The sequence below is a fragment of the Chiloscyllium punctatum genome, chromosome 5 (genome assembly GCF_047496795.1).
Source record: "Chiloscyllium punctatum isolate Juve2018m chromosome 5, sChiPun1.3, whole genome shotgun sequence".
Taxonomy (NCBI): Eukaryota; Metazoa; Chordata; class Chondrichthyes; order Orectolobiformes; family Hemiscylliidae; genus Chiloscyllium; species Chiloscyllium punctatum.
In genome coordinates, this window is record NC_092743.1 from 114,404,440 (window position 1) to 114,429,375 (window position 24,936).

General features: G+C 39.3%; 1 protein-coding gene across 39 annotated transcripts in view; it reads left to right on the forward strand.

The window, feature by feature from the left end:
* Positions 1-24,936, forward strand: part of clasp2 (cytoplasmic linker associated protein 2) — a 320,216-nt gene that overhangs the window by 156,899 nt on the left and 138,381 nt on the right. For 19 of the 39 annotated variants that reach the window (XM_072571110.1, XM_072571117.1, XM_072571109.1 and 16 more), the window contains 6 exons: positions 3,805-3,969; positions 13,530-13,553; positions 14,961-15,065; positions 15,236-15,262; positions 20,074-20,100; positions 21,475-21,645. In XM_072571110.1, coding sequence (XP_072427211.1) covers positions 3,805-3,969; positions 13,530-13,553; positions 14,961-15,065; positions 15,236-15,262; positions 20,074-20,100; positions 21,475-21,645 — 519 coding nt within the window. The remainder of the gene's footprint in view (positions 1-3,804; positions 3,970-13,529; positions 13,554-14,960; positions 15,066-15,235; positions 15,263-20,073; positions 20,101-21,474; positions 21,646-24,936) is intronic. The other 20 variants (XM_072571125.1, XM_072571122.1, XM_072571123.1 and 17 more) reach the window with 4 other exon arrangements.

A 24,936-nucleotide genomic window follows, 5' to 3' on the forward strand; every position in this document is an offset into this window, starting at 1 on the left:
TTGTGATTCCAGGCAATATTATTGCCTTTCAACTATCCTCTCAAATGGATAAGCAAGCCATTCAGTTCAAGGGTGATAAAGGAAGCATAGCGAGACCCACATCCATGAAAGGATAAACAAAAACATTTTTACGTATATACCTTAAAAAAAGTTGACCTCTTCCATCCGAACTGGATAGAATGACATTCTTGTCATTGTATGTTATACATTGGCCAGAATTACTTTGCTGGTCCATATTGCAATACAAAAACTACTTTGCATTAATTTATACTGGTGAAAATAAACCAAACTATCATTGGCATAAAAAAGAAATTGAATCTTTCGCTTTTTATTTCCAGATCTTTTACTGTGTTCCTTTGTACACAGTATGATTTTGCTTTTATTGCTTTAATCTCATTTTTATTTTCCTAATTCCTTATTTATTTTCTTTCTTGTTTTGTTCTACTGTTCCCTTGTTACTTTACTCACCTCATTTTTTTTTGTTTAAAATGGACTTAGACTGCTTTGTTTCTTAGTTTTATTTATAGTTCATGCATCAAATCATCTGTTCAGACAATCCACTTTGCTTTAGCTATTATTCTGTTGCCACTCTTGGAGTGCGAATTCACTTTGCTGTTTTGATCAATAAAATCACTACAAACTTTAAGATGTCATCAAAATTTGTTCATTTTTGAATAAGATTAAGTTAATAACTTACTTATATGCACTTACCGTAATTTAGCCTCTGGAGCTGTATCAACATTCATGTGAATCTCCCGTGTATTCCTTCCAAGACCCTATATTCTTTTAATTGTGTGGTGCCCAGAATTGTATGCAGTCTTGGAAATAGGACACAAGAAGACTTTATTTAACTATTGCAAAACTTCCTATCCTTTATATTTTACCCTTTATAACATTAACATTCCATTATCGTTTTTATTATTTTTGTACCTGATTACATTTTGATTATTTGTCATTCCAAAATTAACGACCTGGGAATAAGATGCTCTGGATTCCACAATTTCGTCCATTCATTTGATCTACTGATGCTGATAATTTTTAATTCCCAACTGGACTACTTCATATTCTGCCGTTTCTTCTGTGATCATACTTGAATATATGGTTTTCATGTATTATTGAAGACATTGATAAGTTAATGCTTGGTATAGTAGCGTGGAACTTAAACATTACGGAAAAGAAACATAAAGTTGAAATTTTCTGTGTTTCACTTATCGGGTTGGAGCCAAAGTTTCCTCAAAATTTTATTGCTGCTGTATGTAGACCACCTGCATTCAGGAGCAGAAGCCATGCATCAGCATGTTGATCGATATGCATGGATGTTGGCTAGGGTCAAGAAACCAAACATTGAAGGGGAACACCAATTTATATAACATCAAATGTATACAGAAACGTATTTTTTTCCTACATAGACAAGGTTTCTATTGAATATATGTAGCCTCTAGCACATGAACTACAAATCTGAGTGACAATCCAAAAACCTGGTTTTGAGCATAATTCTTAGCATAGTCATGATTATTTGGCAAATGTTGTAAAATCGCAGAATTACACCTCGTGCACTACTGTGCCTCACTGGGGTAGTGTGCTGGAAGTCCTTGTGATTCCTGGAGTCTTCACAAAGATTAAAAATATTGATTAATTTTAATCTTTGATTAAAAAATTATTTCCGAATTCCCCAATTTATCGGTCTTTTACACTCAGATGACAGGAGGCAAAGTCCATGCTTCTATACTTAACAATGCTAACTATTTATTACAAATAATTAGGTTCCAGCTACTGGTAAACAGTTATGAAATATTGACATATAACCCCTTTATAAAACTTCCAGTTTGCACAAACACAGACAGGCACAACTGAAACATAGATATTACAGGTGGAGGGAAAGACCAAGAAGGTAGTTCAGTGGTCCATGTTCACAGAATTCAATGAGGTAATCTTCTTGGCTTGTTAGGACTTGCTGTTCTTAATCTTGCATCCAGGTACTTTCACAGAGTCACAGAGATGCATAACACTGAAACAGACCCTTCTGTTCAACTCATCCATGCTGACCACATGTCCGAAATTAATCTAGTTCTGTTGCCAGCATTTGGCCCATATATCTCTAAACCCTTTCTATTCTGTACCAATCTAGATGCCTTTTAAATGTTGTAATTGTACCAGCCTCCTCCACCACTCCTGGCAGCTCATTCCATATATGTACCACCATCTGCCAGGAAAAGTTGCCCCTTGGATCCCCTTTAAATCTTTTCCCTCTCACTTTAAACCTATGCCCTCTAGCTTTGGGCTCCCCTATCCTGGCAAAAAGGCCTTGGCTATTTAGCCTATCCATACCCCTCAAGATTTTACAAGCCTCTATATTGTAACCCCTTAGCCTCTGAAGCTTCAGGGAAAATAACCCCAACCTATTCAGCCTCTCCCGATAGCTCAAGCCTCCAGCCTTGGAAACATCCTTGTAAATCGTTTCTGAACCCTTTCAAGTTTCACAACATCTTTCCTATAATAGGGAGACCAGAGTTGAGTGCAGTATTCCAAAAGTTGCCAAACCAATGCCTGTATAGCCGCAACATGATATCTCAACTCTGATATTCAATGCACAATTTCACTTGCTTGCAGAAGACACAAAGTAACTGGTTCACACTCATCAAGACTGACTTATTGGTTAAGAGCCACAGCTACAGTAACTGATGAAGGAAAATAAGCTGAAAACCAAGAGTACTGTGGATGCTGAAAATCAGAAACAAAAATAGAAGTTGCTGGAAAAGCTCAAGCAGATCTGGCAGCATCTGTGAAGAAAATTCAGAGTTAACGTTCCAGATCCAGAGACCCTTCCTTGGAACGGATATAATCCGAGGGTCACTGGATACAAAATGATAATGTCGATTTCTCTTCACAGATGCTGCCAGAACTGCTAAGCTTTTCCAACTACTTCTGTTTTTGTAAGGGAAATAAGCTGACTGACTTTAGGATGAAGTATCTTTTACTGCAGAGAGAAAGGTCAGCTCCTTTAGTGTCGGAGATCTGCCTCTGACCCAAACGTTCACACTGTCAAGCTGCCACAGAGCTCTGCATTGGAACCTTGTCATCCCCAACAGGTCACCATTCCCCAGATCAATCAGCTATTGTTGCTGACTGAATCTCCAATTGTGTATATCCTTTAGCTCCTCATCTGCCACTAGATCCCCACCCTTAATTGCTAGTGTAAACACCACTTACATTGAGTGTCACATAACTTGCTTTTAAAATTTGCAGCAATCCTTTCCACAGCCCTTTGGTTTTTAAAACAGTCCTTTTTTCCATCTGAGTCACAATTAAAAATAAAGAAGAATAAAAACATTATGATTTTTAAGCGGTGAGTTCTGAATGTTGCAAAGATGGATTGTTTGTATATCATTGACTTGCTGCTCTTTTCATGTGGTTGTAGAGGTATATTGTTTGATATGGTCTGTCAGACGTACAGCCTGCATACTTGGCACACCCATCACCTCAACTGTCACCTTAATTAAGGAAGTGTTAGATAGTGGCAGTTAGATATTCCTTTATGATATCCACCTAACCTGCACAACCTTTGGACTATGGAGGAAACCACAGCACCCGGTGGAAGCCCATGCAGGCACAGGGAGAATGTGAAATGAAACAGGATTGATTCATTCCATCAGATAGTTCTTTTTATATTTGCTATTTATCTATGATATTTTTATTGTTTGCTCAACTTTGATGTTGACTTCTTTTGAAGCTTCAGAACTACTATTGTTCTATTCAATACACCTATTTATATTTAGGATCTTTCCCTTCCCTTGTATGTTTCAGTCCCAAGCAGCAAGTCTGCAGCTACCCCTGGTGGTTTGCAGCGTTCCAGAAGTGACATAGATGTGAATGCTGCTGCATCTGCAAAATCACGCCATGCTGCTGGACATGCAGCAACAAGCCGTTTAACTGCGTCGAATGTTCCATCAGGAGCTTATGCTTCACTTGGTAAGATTGATTAGTTCAAATTTTTCTCCAAAGCTTTTGATCTCTGATAATCTTTAACTCCACTTTTTCCCCACATCCCTTGATTTCCTTACTGATTTAAAAATCTGTCTATTTCACCCTTGAATATACTTAATGACTCCGCCTCAACAGCCTTCTGTAGTAAAGAATTTCAGATTCACAACCCTCTGAGAGAAGAAATTCTTCCTCATCTCTGCTTTAAATGTGTGACCACTTATTATGTTTGCATGCCCCAGATTCTCCCACAAAGGAAATCAACCTTTCTGCATCCACCCTGTCAAGTCTCCTAAGAATTATGTATCTTTCAGTAAGTTTGCCCCTCATTCATCTATGTTCTACTCAACCTCTCCTCTTAAGACCAGGGAGGCGATAGTCTAGTGGTATTATCACCAGACTATTTATCCATACATCCACTTAATTATCTAAGCACCTAATTTCGAATACCTCAATGGCAGCTGGTGAACTTTGAATTAAATAAGCAAAAATTTGCAATTAAGTGTGTAACGATGACCATGAAATCATTGTTGATCATAGAATCCCTACAGCGCATCAAGTCTGCATGGACCTTCCGAAGAGCATCCCGCCCTATCCCCAAAGCCTTGCATTTACCATGCCTAAAATATATAGCATGCATATCCCTCAACACTAAGGACAATTTAACGTGGCTAGTCCACTGAACCTGCACAATCTTTGGACTATGGGAGGAAACCACAGCACCTAATGGAAGCCCATGCAGGCACAGGGAGAGCATGCAAACTCCACACAGTCAAGAACCTGAGTCCTTGGTGCTATGAGGCAGCCTGCGGTGTATTTGATGTTTTTTAGGAAAGGAAATGTTTCATCCTTATCTGGTCTGGCATAGATGAACCTCTAATTAACTGCCCTGTCAGCCATTAAGGATGGGCAAGAAATACTGAACTAGCCAGCCACGCCCATATCCAATGAATGAATAAAAGAAGTACCTCCACATCTGGCATCAATTCAGTGAACCTTCTTTGGACTGCTTCCAATATCTTTCCTGAGATCAGGGCCCAAAACTGTTCATAGTATTTCAGCTGTGGTCTAGCTAGCAAAGCTTTTCTAGTTTTTTTAACTCCATTCCCATTGAAATACAGGACACCATTCCATTTGTCTTTCTGGTTATTCAGTGAATTTGAATGCTAGCTTTCTATGATTCTTGGATGAGGACTTGTAAATCCCTGTGTTCTGTAGCTTTCTACAGTCTTCTTGCATTTAAATAATATTCACCTCCTATTCTTCCCATCAAAGTGCATAACCTCAAATTTCCCCACATTATATTCCATTTGCCATATTTTTGTTCACTTGTCTATATCCCTCTGCAGACTCTTTATGGGGTGTCACCCCCACCATGTGCCTACCCACCTATTTTTATGTCATCCACAAGGTTGGCTATAATACATTAAGTTCCCTCACCCACGTCATTAATCTAATTGCCCTAGCAATGATCCCAATGGCACGCCTCTACTTATAGGTTTCAAGCCTGAAAATGCCTCTCTTTATCCCAACTCTCTGTCCTGTACTATTTAACTAATCCTCCACTACATAGATGACTGTATCGGTGTTGCCTCATGCTCCCACAAGGAGGTTGAGCAGTTCATCAATGCCTGAACACCTTCTACCCTGACCTCAAGTTCACCTGGCCCATCTTGGACATCTCCCCCTTCTTCCTGGACCTCTCCATCTCCATTTCCGGCGACCGACTCAACACGGACATCTCCTTCAAACCCACCAACTCCCACAGCTACCCGGACTACACCTCCTCCCATCCTGCCTCCTGTAAAAACACTATCCCTTACTCCCAATTCCTCTGCTTCCGTTGCATCTGCTCCCAGGAAGACCAGTTCCACCATAGAACATCCCAGATGGCTTCTTTCTTCAAGGACCACAATTTCCTCTCCCATGTGGTTAACAATTCCCTCCAGCACATCATCTCACTTCCCACATCTCTGCCTTTGAACCCCACCCCTCCAACCACAACAAGGACAGAACCCCATGGTCCTCACCTTTCACCCCGCCAACGTCCAGATACAATTCATCATCCTCCACCAGTTCCATCACCTACAGACTCCGCCACCAGAAATATATTTCTCTCCTCACCCCCAATCTGCATTCTGCAGAGACCATTCCCTCCGTGACTCTCTTGTTAGGTCCATGCACCCCACCAACCCTCCCTCCACTCCCGGCACCTTCCCTTGCCACCGGAAGAGGTGTAAAGCCTGCGCCTGCACCTCCCCCCTTACCTCTGTCCAAGGCCCCAAAGGATTCTTCCACATCCGACAGAGATTTTCCTGCACCTCCACACACGTCATCTACTGTGTCCGTTGCTCTCAACGTGGTCTCCTCTGCATTGGGGAGACAGGACGCCTACTTGCGGAATCTTTACGAAAACATCTCTGGGACACATGCACTAAACAACTCCACAACCCTGTGGCCGAGTCCCCCTCCCATTCCACTAAGATCATACAAGTCCTCGGTCTTCTCCACCACCAAATTCTAGCCACCCAACACCTGGAGGGAGAAAGCCTCATCTTCTGCCTTGGGAACCTCCAACCACACAGAATCAATATTGATTTCACCAGTTTCCTCATTTCCCCTCCCCCAACCTCATCCCAGATCCAACTTGGCACTGCCTCTTGAACTGTCCTACCTGTCCATCTTCCTCTGCTCCACCGTCCGCTCCGACCTATTACCATCACCCCCATCTTCATCTATCTATTGCACTCCCAGCTACCCAGTCCCTCCCATTTATCTATCAGCCCCCTCAGGCCCCTTCACATTCCTGATGAAGGGCTTATGCTCAAAATGTCAGCCCTCCTGCTCCTTGGATGCTGCCTGACCTGCTGTACTTTTCCAGCACCACACTTTTTGACTCTGATTTCCAGCAACTGCAGTCCTCACTTTCTTCTAGCCAATCCTGTATGTATGCTAATATACTTCCTCCAATACCAAGGGTTCTTATTAAATGTCTTCTGAAATCCAACTAAATTGCATCCACTTCTTTAGCTTTACCTAACCTGCTTATTACCTCCTCAAAGAATTTCCCTTTCATGAAGCCATGCTGGCTCTATTTGATCATATGATGTATTTCTAAATACTTTGCTATTATATCCTTTATAATGGACTCTTGACATTTTCTCAACAACAGATGCAAAGTTAACTGGCGTGTAGTTACCTTTGTTTTGTCTCCTTCACTTTTGAAATAGAACTGCTACATTGGTGGCTTGCAAATTTTCTGGGACTGTTCTAGAATCTAAGGATTCTTAGAAGATTACTATCAGTGCATCTGCTACTTTTACAAACCAAAACCCTAAGAAATAGGAACAGGAGTAGATTGTTTGGGTCCTTGAGCCTTCTGTGCCTTTCAGTAGGATCATGGCTGATCCAATGTTCCTCATACAGTATCTACTCTCCTGTATTTTCCCCATTTCCCTTGATTCTTCTACTGATCACGAATCCACCTCTCTCAGCCTCAGTTGTATACGTGTCTCTGCCCTGCCAGCTCTCTGTGGCAATGAGTTCCAAAAACACTCAACCCTCTGAGAGACGAACGTTTTGCTGATCTCAGCCTTAAATTTCTGAGACTATGCCTTGTGGTTCTAGACTGTCCCATAAAGCGAAACATCCTGTCAGCATTCACCCTGTCAAGCCCCTATATATTTCAGTGAGACCACCGCTCGTTCTCTTTAATTCCAGTGAGAAGACTCCCAATCTGTTTAGCTTCTGTTCATGAGACAGTCCCTCCATACCAGGGATCATCTTTGTGAACTTAATGAATTGCTTCCAATGAAATGATATATTTTCTTAAATATGGAGACCATAACAGTTCACAGTACTCTTAATTATGGTCTTATCAGCACCTTGTACAATTGTAGTAAGACTTCCCTACTCTTATACTCCAACCCCCTTGAAGTAAGTGCCAACATTCTATTAGTCTTCCTGATCACCTGGCAACTGTGTCCCAGCTTTGTGTTTCATACAGAAATATCTCCAATCCCTTTATGTTTCAACTTTCTGCAGATTGTCTCCATTTAAGTAACTAACTTTTGTTTCCCCTTCCAAAACCCAAGCTAGAATGCATCCCATTAGTTCCAGGAGAATTTTGGTGTTTGGACCCATTAGATTCCCTACCACTTTTTCACTGTTGATAGCTATTGTGTTTATTTCCTGTTCATTTGCTTCTTGAATATTTAGTTAGTTGGAATGCTGATAGTGTTTTCTACTGTGAAAACTGACAAAAAAATTTATTCAACTCATCTGTCATTTCCTGTTTCTCCATTATTATATCCCCAGTCTAATTCTCCAAGGGTCTATATTCACTTCAACTTATTTCTTCATTTTAATGTATTTAAAGGATCTTTTGCTGTCTGTCTTGATATTACTTAGAAATATATCTTCAAAATTTATTTTCTCCCTCTTTATTGTTTTCTTAGTCATCTTTTGTTGATTTTTCAAATTTTCCCAATCCTCTGACTTGCCACTAATCTTTTCCACATTTTGTTTTCTTCTTTCAATTTGGTCATAGAGTCATACAACATGGAAATAGATCCTTTGGTCCAACTTGTCATCGCCAACCAGATATACCTGTTTGACCTATTCCCATTTGCCAACATTTGGCCCATATTCCTCTCAACCCTTCTTATTCATATACTCACCCAAATGCCTTTTAAATGTTATAATTTTACCAGCCTCCACCACTTCCTCTGGCAGCTCATTCTGTATGTGCACCACCCTCTGTGTGAAAAAGTTACCCCTCAGGTCCTTTTTAAATCGTTCACCTCTTCACCTTAAACCAATGTGCTCTAGTTTTGGACTCTCCCACCATAGGAAAAAGACCTTGGTTATTCACACTATCCATGCTCCTCGTGATTTTACAAAACTCTAAGGTCACCCCTCAACAGATCCCTCCAACACTCAAGGGAAAAAAGCCCTAGCCTAATCAGCCTATCTCAATAACCCAAGCCCTCTGGTTCCAGCAACATCCTTATAAATCTTTTCTGCACCCTCTCAGGTTTAACAAAATCCTTCTTTTGGAAGGGTGACTAAAATTGTATGCAGTATTCTAAAAATGGTCTCATCAATGTCCTGTACAGCTGCAACATGATATCCCAACTCCTCTCCTCTCCTTGTTTTGACCAATGAGGGCAAGCAGCAAGACACCACCATCAGCGCCCTGTCCACTTGCAACTCAATTTTCAAGGAACTATGCATCTGACCCCTAGGTCTCTTTGTTTGGCAACATTCCCCAGAGCCCTACCACTAATTGTATAAGTCCTGGCCTGGTTTGCCTTTGCAAAATGCAACACTTCACATCTATCTAAATTAAACTCCATCTGCCACTCCTTGGTCCTTTGGCCTATCTGATCGAGGTCCTGTTGTACTCAGATATTTATCACTGTCCATTACATGATCAGTTTTGGCAAGACCTGTAAACTTACCCACCAGGCTTCCTACAGTCACATCCAAATCATTTGTATAAATGATGAAGAGCAGTGGACCCAGTACTGATCCGTGTGACACACCGTTGGTCACAGGCCTCCAGTCTGAAAAGCAACCCTCCATCGTCACCCTCTGTCTCCTACCTTCAAGCTAATTTTGTATCCAATTGGCTAACTTCCCCGGATCCTATGTGATCTAATCTGATTAATCAGTTTACAATGCGGAGCATTGTTGAACGCTTTGCTGAAGTCTATAAAGACAATGTCTATCGCTCTCCAGTGCATCTCCTCCACTTCCCGCACCACCACCCTTGAACCCCACTCTTCCCAACACAACAGGGACAGAACCTCCCTTGTTCTCATCTTCCACTCCACCAACCTCCACATACATCGCATCATCCTCCATCACTTCCACCACCTACAAACAGACCCCACCTCCAGAGACATATTTCCCTCCCCACTCCTATCAGCATTCCAGAGAGAGACCATTCCCTCCACGACTCCCTCATCAGGTCGGTTCCCCCCCCCACCCCCCACCACCACCAGCTCACACCTGACACCTGGCACCTTCCCCTGCCACCGCAGGAAGTGCAAATCCTGCGCCCACCTCCATCCAAGGCCCTAAACGATCCTTCTACATGTGACAGAGATTTACCTGTACCTCCACCAATGTCATCTACTGGATCCAATGTGGATATTGCTCCCAATGTGGTCTCTACATTGGGGAGACAGGACACCTCCTTGCGGATCATTTCAGAGAACATCTCTGGGACACCTGCACCAACCAACCCCACTGCCCCATGGCTGAACACTTCAATTCCCCCTCTCACTCAGTCAAGGACATGCAGGTCTTGGCCCTCCTCCATAGCCAAGCCCTCACTACCGATACCCGGAGGAAGAACCAAGTGGGATCAATGTGGATTTCAACAGTTTCCTAATTTCCCCTCCCCCCACATTATCCCAGTCCAAAGCAACCAACTCAGCACAACATGAGGTCACAGGCCTCCAGTCTGAAAAGCAACCCTCCATCGTCACCCTCTGTCTTTAATCACTTTGAATAGGGATGCAGGTTTCGATTGATTAATATGTAAATCCCAGAATTTAACAGCAATCTAGGTTTGTTCAATACATCCCATTGTTTGTTTGGTAGTTTGATCTTTTACTATAAATTCTGTGTCCCATGATCCTGCCCCATTAGTTACCGTATGAAGGAGTAACGTTCGAAAACTTGCACTTTCAAATAAACCTGTTGGACTATAACCTGGGTTTTGTGTGATTTTTAACTTGTGTGATTCACTGCTCACAGCGTGGTCTTCTCTACATTGTGGAAACAAAGTGTAAACTGAGTGACATCTTAACAGAACACTTGGGTTCTATCTGCAATAAAGACTCTGAACTTCCAGTTGCCTGCCATTTCAACACACCACCCTGTTCCCTCGCCAACATCACTGTCTCCAGTGAAACTCAACACAAGGTGGAAGAACAGCATCTCATTTTCCACTTGGGGATTCTGCAGTCTTCCAGACTCACTATTGAGTTCAATAACTTTAGGTCTTGAGCGGTCCTGTGTACTTCCCCAACCCCCACACCCCAGGTCTTGTTGTCACATAGTCTGCTATTATACACCACCCATTGTTACACACTAACTTACCCCGTTAATAGCTGATCACTTTCTTAGCCAGACTCACTCCTTTGTCTGTCCAACTGCTATGCTCTTTCTATTTGGGCTCAATCTCCACCTATCGTTTACTCTTTCACCCCCCTTCATCTTCTGTATATAAGCCAACATTTTCCTAGCTACCATCAGTTCTGTGGAAGGGTCACTTGACCCAAAACTGTGATTTCTCTTCTCAGGTGCTGCCAGATCTGCTGAGCTTTTCCAGAAATTTCTATTTTTGTCTTTGCTTTACAACATCGGCAGTCCTTTGGGTTTTTATATACGACACACAATGAACTCCAGTAACTTGTTTTCAGAAGAGAAACAATTCCTTCCTTGGTCCTTATTTTTATAAAGTCCTTTTCCATTTTAGCCCACAATAAAAAATACGTAAAAATAAAAGAAATGTGGCTTTTGCAAAGTATGGTGAAGAAGTTTACAGGAGAGATTGCCTTCTCTCTCTCTCTCTCTCTCTCTCTCTCTCTCTCTCTCTCTCTCTCTCTCGAGCCATTAGCTGGTGGCACTATAGCCTGTCTTTATTGGTTAAATTATAGGATTTGCGTCACTCACTCAGGACAGGGATTAATTGGCCGGTAGCTACACCACTCAAAGATCACATATGAGTGCTGCTGGCTCTACTGTAAGTGGCCTGAAGTATATCAAGGCTGCTGTGGGAGACTAAGTCTTGAGGTTTTACACTATGAAGGAACTCAAGAGCATAGAAGGAGGGGAGGAGGCCTATGAATTGTTGATTGGCATCTTCAGAGGAATGTTCTACATGTACACCTGAATGAGGTGCTCCCTTACTTTCCCACCTTTGCTCTTGTAGGCATTTAAAAATGATCTTCCCACTTCTGTCTAACTGCTCACAGCAGACATATTTTCATGTAGGCATTATCGGGTTCAATTTAACTTTTAACGGGCTCCAGCCCCCTCTCATCATTCATATTAAGGAATACTTTGTGAGATCAGCTGGGCACCCAATCTATTTTACGCACCCTTAGCCAAAATAAAGCACCTGGTGAGGGCTTGTAATATCCAGATCACAGTTTTTTGTACGATAACCTTCACATTATTGCTTGCATCGATCCTTCCAACACAAGAGGCTGTTCAGTCCATTGCATCTGTATTAACCCATTGAAGGAGTAATTTACCAAATGAAATACCCCTGTCTTTTCCCTGTTGTTCTGCAGTTTTTTTTTTCCCTTTTCAAAGAATGATCCAATTCCTTTCTGAAAGCATCTGTTGATCCAGCTGCTACCACAGTTGCAAGCAATATATTCAAAATCTCAACTACTTAATACATGAAAAAGTTTTTCCAAATATTTCTGACAATTGCTGTTTTTAACAATTATCTTGAATAATTGCCCAATGGTTCTTAATTCTTCTATCAATGGGAACAGTTTCTCCCTAGTGATTGTCCAGAGCCATGATTATTTCAGACATCTTTATTAAATATCCTGTCAACCTTCTTTTCTTTGAAATTTTCTAATCTCTTTCTATTATTGAAATCCAACACTTTTGGAACCATTGGAACAAATATTTTCTGCGCATTTTCTAATGCCTTCACGTCCTTCCTAAAGTATGGTGTCCAGACCATATGCAATGCCTCTAGTTGAGATCAAACCAATATCTCACACAGGTTTAAAGTAACTTTCTTGTTTCTTAGTTCTCAGCAGTCCTATTGATAAACCCAAGTTGGTATACTTGATTAACTGCTCTCAATTTATCCTGCCACCTTTGATAATTCATGCTTATATACACCCAGGTCCCTCTGCTTGTGCATCCCCTTTAGGATTGTACCCTTTGTTTTATATTGTTTGTCTATGTTGTTACAACCAAAGTGAATCCACTGCATGCATTCTGCATCTGCTCCAGCTGTTCACACCTATTCCATCAACCTTTGTGTGTCCCCTACACTCGTGTGATTCATAAATCTTCGAAGTTTTGCTTCAGCTGCTAATTTTGAACTTGTGCCCTTGCATCAAGGTCTTATACTAATATCAGGAAGATCAGGAGTCCTAAAATTGATTTCTCAGAAATGTCACCTGACACCACCTTCCAACATATATAAAAAAAATTATTTGTTTTGTACTCTTTGTTTCCTATCACTCAACCAATTATGTATTCACGTTGCTACTATCTCTTTTGTTCTATGACCGTCAACTTTGGTCATAAATCATGCTTCTGGAATGTAAATTACATAAACAGTATACTTTTGTTAGACTTCTGTGTTATTTAAATCTCAAGGAAGCTAGTTAAACACGATTTCCCCTTAACAAATCCATGTTGGCCGCCTTAAATATTTGATGAATTGTTAGATGTCCTGTTTCCAAATGCCATAAGTAATTGTTTCACCTATGGAGATTATTGTACATGAAATCTAACATCATAACTCTTCCCTATTCTTTGCTTGCTCTCCTACAAAGATGATGCATCTGACAAGGCAGATGGTAAGGAAATTGCCTACCTGTCCTTCTTTATAATAGTCTAACATGTTTATTGGTATAAATGCTGCATTTAACAATAAATATTATCATGTCTCTTAATTGGAAGTCTGATGAATAGTCATTTATTTCATCTATCTGAAATGTGTAACACGTGGGCTCGTTTCTTTCTTGAATTTCATCCCATTAAGAGACAGTACAAGTGCATTATTACACTGTATGAATCATCAGTCAAATGCATGGAGTTCAAAACTAATTGCCTACATTTTTCTTAATAAGCTTGTAAAGCCCAAAATATCTTGTACTTTTTTCATTCATAAATGTTTACAAATTCACCATAATCCCGGAGACAAAAGTAAAGAGCTTTTATCAATTCGCCAATAATTTTACTATTAAAAGATATAATTGTTGTACTCATTTGTTCAAAACTATGCACACTGTTGGGAACATTTTTTCTGCTAAGGAATTTGTTCTCTAGATGGTCAGCAATGAGAATTTGAATTTCAGTTTTTAAGAAATTAGTTGGTAAAATTTATTTTAAATAAATCATTCATGAAGATAGTACTGCTGTGGATCATAGCTATCTGGCCCAGCACTCTATAACAATGCTGTCAGTCATTTGGACTTGCCTTGTTCTTTGACCCTCTAACTAAATACTCCAAGATTTTGTTATTCTCTTGGGTAGAAGCTATGTAAATTGTATGCTCATCCATCCATCACTATGCCAGATTGTTCTCCTTCATTGTCCTGCAGAATAAAGTCATTTCTCTTGTCTCCGTACAGCTTTTGTAAGACCCAAACTTTCTACTTAAATATTAAATCATAATTTTCTCTCATTGGTCTAATTCCTCTCTCCAAATCTCATTTGCATTTGCTTCTTTCCTTCAGAAGGAAGGAAATTTCATCTTCCCATTTTGCATTACTGAACTTAACATTATTTGTGTCCCTATTCAACCAATCTTTAATGTACTTTATATAATGGGCTGATATTTGTGAAAAATGCTACTAAAATGAATTATAATACTGCACTCATTAGTTCATTGCTCTTTGGAAAAACTGCCCACTAGATGCTGCAGTATCTACTTAGCATCTATGTGTATTTTCCTGTTCTCTTAAATCCACCTTCCTAGAGTTTGAGTGTCTCTATTGTTTACATCCACTTCTCTATTAACAATCTTAATTTAACTTAATCATTAGATTAAGTTAGATTATATTGTACCATTTTTATTGAGGTAGCAATCCCTTCAAAGATTCATATGCCATGAAAAATGATTTATGTTTAATAACCAAACTTTTATCTTTTACATATTTTAACGCAAATACTACTTGAAAAGAAAAATATATACATACACCAGTACATCATTTGTTTTAATAGATTTCCTTTTCTAACTTATATATTTATTTGCATTCTAGGTCGTATCCGTAACAGGCAGTTACTCTCAGGAACTGCCACTGGTGCTGGTGATGCTGCTGATTCTAGAGGACGAAGTCGTACAAAAATGGTGTCTCAGTCTCAACGTATGTATCTGATATGTTGTCATACAGTATGATGGAACACATCTAGTTTTATGTCAAGATAAAGCTAATATCGTTGTGTTGCTATGCGCAGAGAGGATGTATCAGTGTTGCACTTACCATTTTAAATGTTGAATGATTACTAAGTTTTGAACAACTGTTCTATGTCTCAGGTTTAACATCATCTGAAGATAACAAAGGTATCTTGTTATTATTTATATTTTTGTTTTTCTTTTTGCATGTTCTGATGATTTCATGTTAAGCTAAGTGTTGTAATAGTTCGTCAAATTCCTCCCTTAAAGTAGTAGACAGCCATGAGCAGCAAATAATATGTTGCTGTTAATTTTTTTAGATTTACCATGAATTTTGTAAATGTAAGATAAGAGAAGCAACATTTGGCTCTTTTTATGCAGAGATTCACAATAGAAATGGTCTCCCATTTCTGTCCTTCGGACATTTCGTCTTTGTATTGCTTCATATTTTATGGTTATTTCAAGACAGGAGGAGGGAAAAGTACCTGCTCATAAAGTCTGTTTCTTACTTGCTAGCAATATTTTATAGTGTGGTGAAAAATATTGAATAATTAATTATTGTTTCGTTGTTAATTTTTCAAAAATGATATATCAATAGGAAAGGTCAGGTAACAAATGAGCCCATGAAGAGTGAACTGAAAGTCGTATTCTGCAAATAGTTATTAAGTTTGTGTCATAATTTTGAGATGTTTGGGCTAAAATCAAATGAATGTTCTTTTTTGTGGACGATGTGCGATGATTCACTGATATGCTATGTGTATATGACATTACACTAACCTAATTTGTATGTGTTGCCATGAGAAAAGTGTCAAGAGGAGAGAACTGTCAAGAGGAGGCAAGCTGCTTCCCAATAGAAAGGGAAAACAAAATATCACATTCACAATTACTTGTGTTCATATATTTCGTGTAACAAAACATACCAAAGCATTTCGTGTAAGTAATGGGCAGATAGTCAAAAGCTTTGTTAAGGAGTTTAAACTGTGAAGTTTAAGAAGAGAATGCTTGACTTTAGGACATAGGCACTTTTTAAACATTCTTAGCTGGATGGGGTCACCAAAGGTTAGCATTTGTTTCCCATCTCAAATTGCCCTTGATCTGAGTCGCTGACTAGACCATTGTAGCGACAGTAAAGGATTGCTGTGTGTCTGCTGTGACAAGTCGGCCAGACTAGGCAAAGATGGCAGAGTTCCTTCCAAAAAGGACAGGTGCGAGCCAGATGGGTTTTTATGATAATCAACAGTGGTTGCTATTGGGATAGCTTTTTATTCCAGATTTCCATTGATTCAAATTCCACCATCTGACATGGAGGAATTAAACCCATGTCCCTGAATCATTAACCTAGGATTCCGGATTACTATTCCAGTGACATTAGCACTACACCACCACCTCTAAGTTGGCAGAATGTGAGGGGCCAGCAAGTCATGCATTAGAATATTCATACCTTGAGGTAGGAAAAAGCATGGATGAGGATTGAATGATGAATAAGTGTTGCCATTGCAAAATTAGTATTTTTCATGAAGTCCGTGTGTCACATTAGACCTAAGCATCATTTGCATGAAATATTAAATTAAGGCTATCAGTCTGTTTCGGTCAAAGTTAAAAATCTTTTGGAAATATTCATAATTGAACTGAGTGTGCTACTGCACTCTCAACAGTGGTGCTGAAAAATCCAGTGAGTAACTCATCAGTGTTTACAGGATATTGCTGATAGAAGATTACTGTAACCTGCTTAAGTCACTGCACTCCAAGTAGTCATCGATTGCATTAAGTCCTTTTCATTCAGATAAATAACCCTACAAATGCAATAGTTTGATTACCATATGTCTTTTTTATCTCTGATTGAAGATGGGTAGTTTTATAACTTTGAATCCTTTTTTTTGAGCTATTTTACTCATAGACTGAGGCACTGGAGCTGAAGCTGACCACCACAACTTCTATCCATGTCAAGCTTGTCTTAATCCACACAAGATAGGGATTGAACTATTGTGTTTACTTGTCTGTGTTGGTAAAAGTAAAGTTACCATAGTCCTGTTGGACCATAAGACTGCTCTCACTTTAGAGAGAGACGACTGCTGCTGGTGGTGGTGGTGGGATCATCACACTTCAGTTGAGGGAACAGGTTGAGTGAGTCCATTGTGATCATGTCAGCTACTGTGGGAATTGACCCCATGCTGTTGGTGTCACTTTGCATTGCAAACTAGCTGTCCAACCAACTGAGCTAACCAACCACACTGTGCTGATATACTACCACAGCTTGAATTGAATCTGACCACTGTTATATGAATTGTGTTGGCAAATTAAATTTAGAAAACACAGCATATTAGACAAGGTGGGTAGGGATTCAGAAGTGAAAATAAGCAGGGAATTAGAAGAATCTGACCTTCAACAGCACTATATTTTATGTAATTTTACAGCTTTTAAATAAAACTTCATGATTTAACTGTTTGAACTGCAAGAAATGTTTATAAATTGTATCCTTGACCCTCAAAAACTTTTGCACGCTTATGGTGAATGCTCTAAGTAAACAGGTTTCAGGATGAATTTTTTGCTTAATGCATCTTCCCTTATATTCCCTCTTCTCCTTGTCCAATTTTCCAACACTTGATCTATAAACCTGTTGATCGTGGCACTTCAGGTACCTGCACAATTTTTAAAAATAAAAATGTGTTTTGCCCCCACCACTCTTTCAGTAAATCGATTCCAAAACTTGGCCATCCTTTGGGTGAAAACTTTGCTCCCTAAATCCCCTCAAATCTATCTACCAATTACTTTAAAACCTTACACTCTGGAAATTGGCCTATTTATTGATTTGAAATTAGTTCTCCTTATCCACTTTCTGTAGGCCCTAATAATTTTCTGCACCTCAGTTAAGTCTCCTCTTGTCCCTTCTGTTTCAAAGAAAAATAACCTCAGCCTATCCATATTTCTTAATCAATAAAATTCTCTATTCTAAGAAACATCCTTGAAAGTTATGTTAGTGCCCTGTCTGTGCATAACTAACATATAGAAGCTGTTGTTCTATTATACTTATTACAACAATTATCCTGCACTCTGTTGTGTTGCCCTGATGCACTTGTGTAATACGATGTGCCTGTAAAACACATAAGACAACACTTTTCACTGTAACTCAGTATACAGAGTCATATATGACAGTGATAATTGAAATCAAGTCAAATGCCCTTGCAGTGCATTAAACTTGTGATCCACGAATATGCATGTTTGAAAGCCGTGTTGTGTCAAATGTTTAATATTTTAAAAAGCAATAAAATGACTCACGAGGTTCTGTTAAATTTGCAATCAACTCATTTTTGCTGAAAACACCCAATAAAAATCCAGGCACAAATTAACACCACTTCACAAAGAAAAAATGAAAGAACTGTGGATGCTGAAAATCAGAAATAAAAACAGAAATTGCTGGAAACGTTCAGCAGGCCTGGCAGCATCTGTGGAGAGAAATCAAGAGTTAATGTTTTGAGTTGAGTGACCCTTCCTCAGAACAGATACAGATGCTGCCAAACGTGCTGAGCAGTTCCAGCAATTTCTGTTTTTGTTCCAATTTCATAAAGTTCCATTGCAGTTTGCATAAATTAGAATTAAAAGTATTTTAAATGTTTTCAAATTGTTTGGTTAGCTTCCATCTCCATTACTCAATGCACAATGCTCTGTATATTTCATAAACCATGACTAAATAACCTGGATTATTTTCTTGCTACTTGAGCTGCTGACTACTACTTCTAACTTTACTTTCTGAATAACTTAAAAACATTGTTTTTTGAGTTTGCGTTTGTGAGTGCAACAAATTTTAGTTTGTGTAGAAAACACTTTGGAAAACAGTTTTATCAGTTGCATTGTTGGGGAGGGGCATTGCAACATACTGACTTTGGTTCAAAGCCATAAAGTTTGCAATTTAGTGACCATTTATATTTGAAAAAATGTTTTATTTTATTTTCTTTCACATGCATGAAATTTAAGTGGGTCTCTATTTGTATTGTCCAATCAACATGGTTATAGACAACTTCACCAAATGTTACAATCTTAAGTATGCTGTACCTCAGTATAAATCCAATCCCAGATAATTTGTACAGTAAAATTGAAGCATATTCTGTATTTTATACATTTTCTTCATTTAATTCAAAGCACATATTTTGCATAATCACAAAAACCACAGTGATGTGCAGGTAAATTCTATATTTTTGTGCACTGTTTTAATGTGTGCCTGAATTTTGTTCCATGCCAATTTTCTTTGATTTCCCTCATGGAATAGCTGAAGGAGAATAACATTTTAACTTGCTTTGCACTGGTAATGCTAGTAATGCAGACTATGGTCATGCCTCTATCAGCCTCCTTTTGGGAACAAAGTCTGTTATTATGAAGTAGCTTGAATGTGCAAGAACTGACCAAACTCATTCCAAGTGTGTTCCACACACCTAAGCATGAAGGATTCCTAACGCCAGGTTTGTGAAGTGAATGCTTTAACTGTTGCTTTATTTGTCAGTTCATTTATCAGAACCTGTTAGTTCTATGTCACCTTGGTCCTGATGTACTAAAATTCTCACCTAAGAATTTCATTGCTCAGTGTTTGCTTGCTTTTTAGGATTTTATTTCTTGGCTTGTCTTGAACTTTTCAAAAAAAGATTTACTATATTATGTCCATGAGTGACTGCATGTTTCTATGCTCTCCACAGTAAATTGGAGAAAGTCTCTTGTTATTATAAATTTACTATTGCAGAATAATGTGCATATGCACTTGCATATGCCTCTTAATTTCATCTGCATTATGGATAAGTCAAGTATTTAGAGTTCTTCAGCATGCTGCTTTGGCGCAATCTCTCATGTTTGTAGTGAACTGACCAAAGCTTTGTTTCCTCAGTTTTCCATTCATATAAATCTACTTTGTTCCTTTCCTTGTCACGGATTGCCAAACAACAAAATACACAAAACAAATTATAAACCCTAATCGTGCCTTTACACTTGTTCAGGATTACAGTCTACCAACCCAAATAGTGGTAAGATTCTCTGTATTTTAGCTGTAGTGTCTGTTGTATGCTTGTCATTTTCATGCATTTCTGCAGTTAGAAACGTGTGTGTCTGTGTATTTATATTATGTCCATATTTTATGCATATTATTTGTGTTCTTCATGTCATACACATATTATATATAATGTACATATATTTCTATATAGTATACAGAATATTTTGTAAAACTGATGTGAAAATTCAGTGCATGAAACAAGCAATCTATTAACATCTTTTGGGTTGTGGGTAGAAACAAAGCATAAGATATGATTTGCAGCCAAACTGGAAGATAACCAGTTCAAGATATTCAGTTCCTTTATAGAACTGAGTAAAATGAAAAAAGACTGAAAGTAAAAAATGAAATATGAGGTGAATATTGCCAATAGTGTAACAAATTTGAAATTTTGGGCATTCTATAATAAGGGCCATTTTTGCGAGTATTCTCTTTTGTTTTATTTCTCCATATCTCTGTTTAATTTTGAAAGTGAAATCGTTTAGAAATCTCCAGGGATATTATTGACGTCATGATTCAAGAAACTTCACTAAAGTGACTTGCTTCCCATGTGTGATACGCATTTTAGTTAAGCCATTACTTCCAGCCTATTTAGTCCATCACATTTGATTTCTGATGTTAAGCTCAAGGTTAAAAATGCACTGTGTTCATTTCTAGTTACGTATCATATTTTTTGATTATTTAAGTGTTAAAAGTTGCCAACTCTGAAAGTGACATGCTGTCTTCTTGTTTACAACAATCTAAAATTAGCCAACTTTATCTTTTATGTGGCTTTAACTTTGTAAGCCAGATGCAGTGAAAAATAGTTTTTTTAAATGCAGTTACAGAAAATACTTAGTAAAAGACTCAAATTAACAGTTTTGATAGTTTTTGCTTAACTCGCAGTACTGGAACTAAACATTGATAATACCTGTATTACCAGATTACTTTTACTCAAACTGCACATTTTATTTTGCTGATAGCTTTAACTATCCATGATAGTAGTTAAAAACTCTTGTATTACAGCAGTTTGTGCATGTGTGGAAGCAACAATGACAATGTGAGCAAACATGGTTCTCGTCTCTCCAAAAGCAAATTATACCTATTCTGGAAATTTAATAAAAATATAAAAATTCTGCAGATGTTCATCAAGCCTGGCAACATCTGTGAAGAGAGAAACATAGCTAGTTTTCAAATTGTGATCTTTAAGAGTCGATGAAAGGTTGAGATCTGAAACAGTAACGTGACTTCTCTCTCCACGGATGCTGCCAAACCAACTGAATGTGTCTAGCATTTTCTGTTCTGGTTCTAATAGCTTTTCCTTTTGCCATCTGACCAGCAATGGACTGTTTTCTGTATATTTTTATTTCAGCCGCCAGTCGCTCTGGTTCTCCCGGAAGAGTATTGAGTAGTACAGCACTTTCAACAGTGAACATTGGAACTCAGCGAGTCATGCCCACAGGAGCTCCAGGGCAAAAACGCAGCAAAATACCACGTAGTCAAGGATGCAGCAGAGAAGCAAGCCCGTCTCGATTGACTTTAGGTAAAAAAAAGTTTGTGCCTGTTTAGTTACTAATTTATCCCTAGTAACACTTAACTTCTCTTATTTCCTTACTACATGCTGTTCCTCAATGAAACTGAAAGTTTGTGATCTATTTCAAACCAAAGATGTCATCCTAAAATCTCTTCAATGCCCATGCTACCACCTCCTCCATAATCACATTATCATGTTCTGTATCAGATAATGCCCACATAATAGACTGGTTTGTGACACCCATCCATTTGCACCAGGAGGAATACCACCTGTAAACCTGTTATTATCTTTGAAAATGTAGGACACATCTGCATATGTAAACATTTCCTTAATCTTCTGAAAAGCATCCTCTTGATGAAAATTGCATACTTGTGTCTTCTTGAGTTATTTCAAAGATGCTGTAATATAGTGGAACCTTGATTATCTGAAGGATAATCCTGTTTCCTTCGGATAATTGATTATTCGGTTAGTTGACGTAATGCCTTTCCTCTGGGGCTCGCAGTTTTCTGTTAAGTCCACTTCCCATTCAGGAGACCAGGCAGCAGCTCATTGTGCACACGAGTGCCCATCCCTACCCCGCTCCCCTCCACCCCCCCCCCCCCCCCCAAACTCCGTCCAATACCCCTCCGTCCCCTCCACCCCTGTCCATCCCAACCAACACTGCTCCCCCTCCAACCCCGTCCAACATTGCCCCCGCCCCTCTCTGGGCCAGCCAGATTGGACACCAGCAACAAGATTACTGTTGCTGCTGCTGCTGCTGCCTTTTGAGGGGGGAAGGTGAGTCCCCAAATAGCGCACGTACATGCAAACACACAGCCACACATTACTTTTTACTGCAACCTTTTGACAGGTTCTACCTTTGCCCTGAACAGGACAATGTTGGAGAGATTATCTGGGGAAGGAGGGTTCAGGGTACACACCTGCTTAGAACTCTAGGGAAGGTTTGTGGGGAGAGAGAGGGGACGGGTGGTCAGTCATTTGGACTCGGTGTCTGGGCTCCCATCAGTCCAGGGCTATTCTCGGCAGCATTTCTGTAAACCGATTTCACTTTTAATCACTGTAAACAAAAGACGCCATCAGTGTTGGAAACACATCTTTGATGTCATGTTTCTATCAGGACCTCAAGATCACCTTCGGATAATCTGATGTTTGGATAATTGCTCAGCAAGGCTTTTGCCTGTATGATTCACTGTTCTCAAGAATCTTTGAAGGTCATACGAATTAGCAGCAGGAGTAAGCCACTTCGTCCTTGAGCCAGCAACATGATTCGATATTATTATGACCAATTTAAATACTTCACATTCCTGATGAGCCCTGATAACCTTGTGCTTCCTTGCACATCAAGAATCTACCTATGTTTGTTGTAAAAATATTCAAAGACTCTGCTTCAATAGAGTAACCATTCCCAAACACTACTTTGTTAAAACCTTTGTGATGCACCACTTCACCACGAGGAAACTAGCCTAGTATTTTTATTTCAGAAAGTTATTTCTTAACTGATTTTGGTAAGGGATGTAACATCTTTCTCCGTGTATAAAGGCATAAGAGTTTCACATGTTTGTTCATTATCGTGCTGTATTTTGTTTCTAACTTTTCTCATCCATTGAGCAAATTGGAATATTCCTTTTCAAAAGAACTCTTAATTTGTATTGACCTTAACCTATGAGATTACGGTCAATATACATTGTTTAGTAGTGAATTCTTAGAGTGTTTGATTTCCTATGTGTTTGAGGTGCTTGTAATATACTATTATCATTAAGTGCAATGCACCCTGGACCATATAGGTGAACTTCTACTAAGTGTAAACAGTGTTTTGCCAGCCAAGGCTTACTGTTTGATAATATTGTGATACTTGTTCCCATGTCTAACTTAAATTTGTAAGATACTCATTGACTGCTGGCCAAATATCTCTAAAAGTTGAAGTTCTAAATTGGAGAAAGGCCAATTTTGATGGTATTAGGCAAGACCTTTTGAAAGCTGCTTGGAGGCAGATGTTCACAGGTAAAGTAACGGCTGGAAAATGGGAAGCCTTCAGAAATGAGATAACGAGAATCCAGAAGACATATATTTCTGTCAGGGTGAAAGGAAAGTCTAGTCGGTATAGGGAATGCTGGATGACTAAAGAAATTGAGGGTTTGGTTAAGAAAAAGAAGGAAGCATATGTAAGGTATAGACAGGATAGATCAAGTGAATCCTTAGAAGAGTATAAAGAAAGTAGGAATATACTTAAGAAGGAAATCAGGAGGGCAAAAAAGGGACATGAGATAGCTTTGGCAAATAGAATTAAGGAGAATCAAAGGGTTTTTACAAATACATTAAGGACAAAAGGGTAACTCGGGTGAGAATAGGGCCCCTCGAAGATCAGCAAGGTGGCCTTTGTGTGGAGCTGCAGAAAATGGGGGAGATACTAAATGAGTATTTTACTCATCAGTGTTTACTATGGAAAAGGATATGGAAGATATAGACTGTAAGGAAATAGATGGTGACATCTTGCAAAATGTCCAAATTACAGAGGAGAAAGTGCTGGATGTCTTGAAACGGGTAAAGGTGGATAAATCCCCAGGACCTGATCAGGTGTATCCGAGAACTCTGTGGGAAGCTAAAGAAGTGATTGCTGGACCTCTTGCTGAGATATTTGTATCATCGATAGTCACAGGTGAGGTGCTGGAAGACTGGAGGTTGGCAAACGTGGTGCCACTGTTTAAGAAGGGCAGTAAAGACAAGCCAGGGAACTATAGACCGGTGAACCTGACCTCAGTGGTGGGCAAGTTGTTGGACGGAATCCTGAAGGACAGGATGTATATGTATTTGGAAAGGCAGGGACTGCTTGGGGATAGTCAACATGGGTTTGTACATGGGAAATCATGTCTCACAAACTTGATTGAATGTTTTGAAGAAGTAACAAAGAAGATTGATGAGGGCAGAATAGTAGATATAATCTATATGGATTTCAGTAAGGCATTCGACAAGGTTCCCCACAGGAGAGTGATTAACAAGGTTAGATCTCGTGGAATACAGGGAGAACTAGCCATTTGGTTACAGAACTGGCTCAAAGGCAGAAGACAGAGGGTGGTGGTGGTGGAGGGTTGTTTTTCAGACTGGAGGCCTGTGACCAGTGGAGTGCCACAAGGATTGGTGCTAGGCCCTCCACCTTTTGTCATTTACATAAATGATTTGGATGAGAGCATAAGAGGTACAGTTAGTAAGTTTGCAGATGACACCAAAATTGGAGGTGTAGTGGACAGCGAAGAGGGTTACCTCTGATTACAACAGGATCTTAACCAGATGGGCCAATGGGCT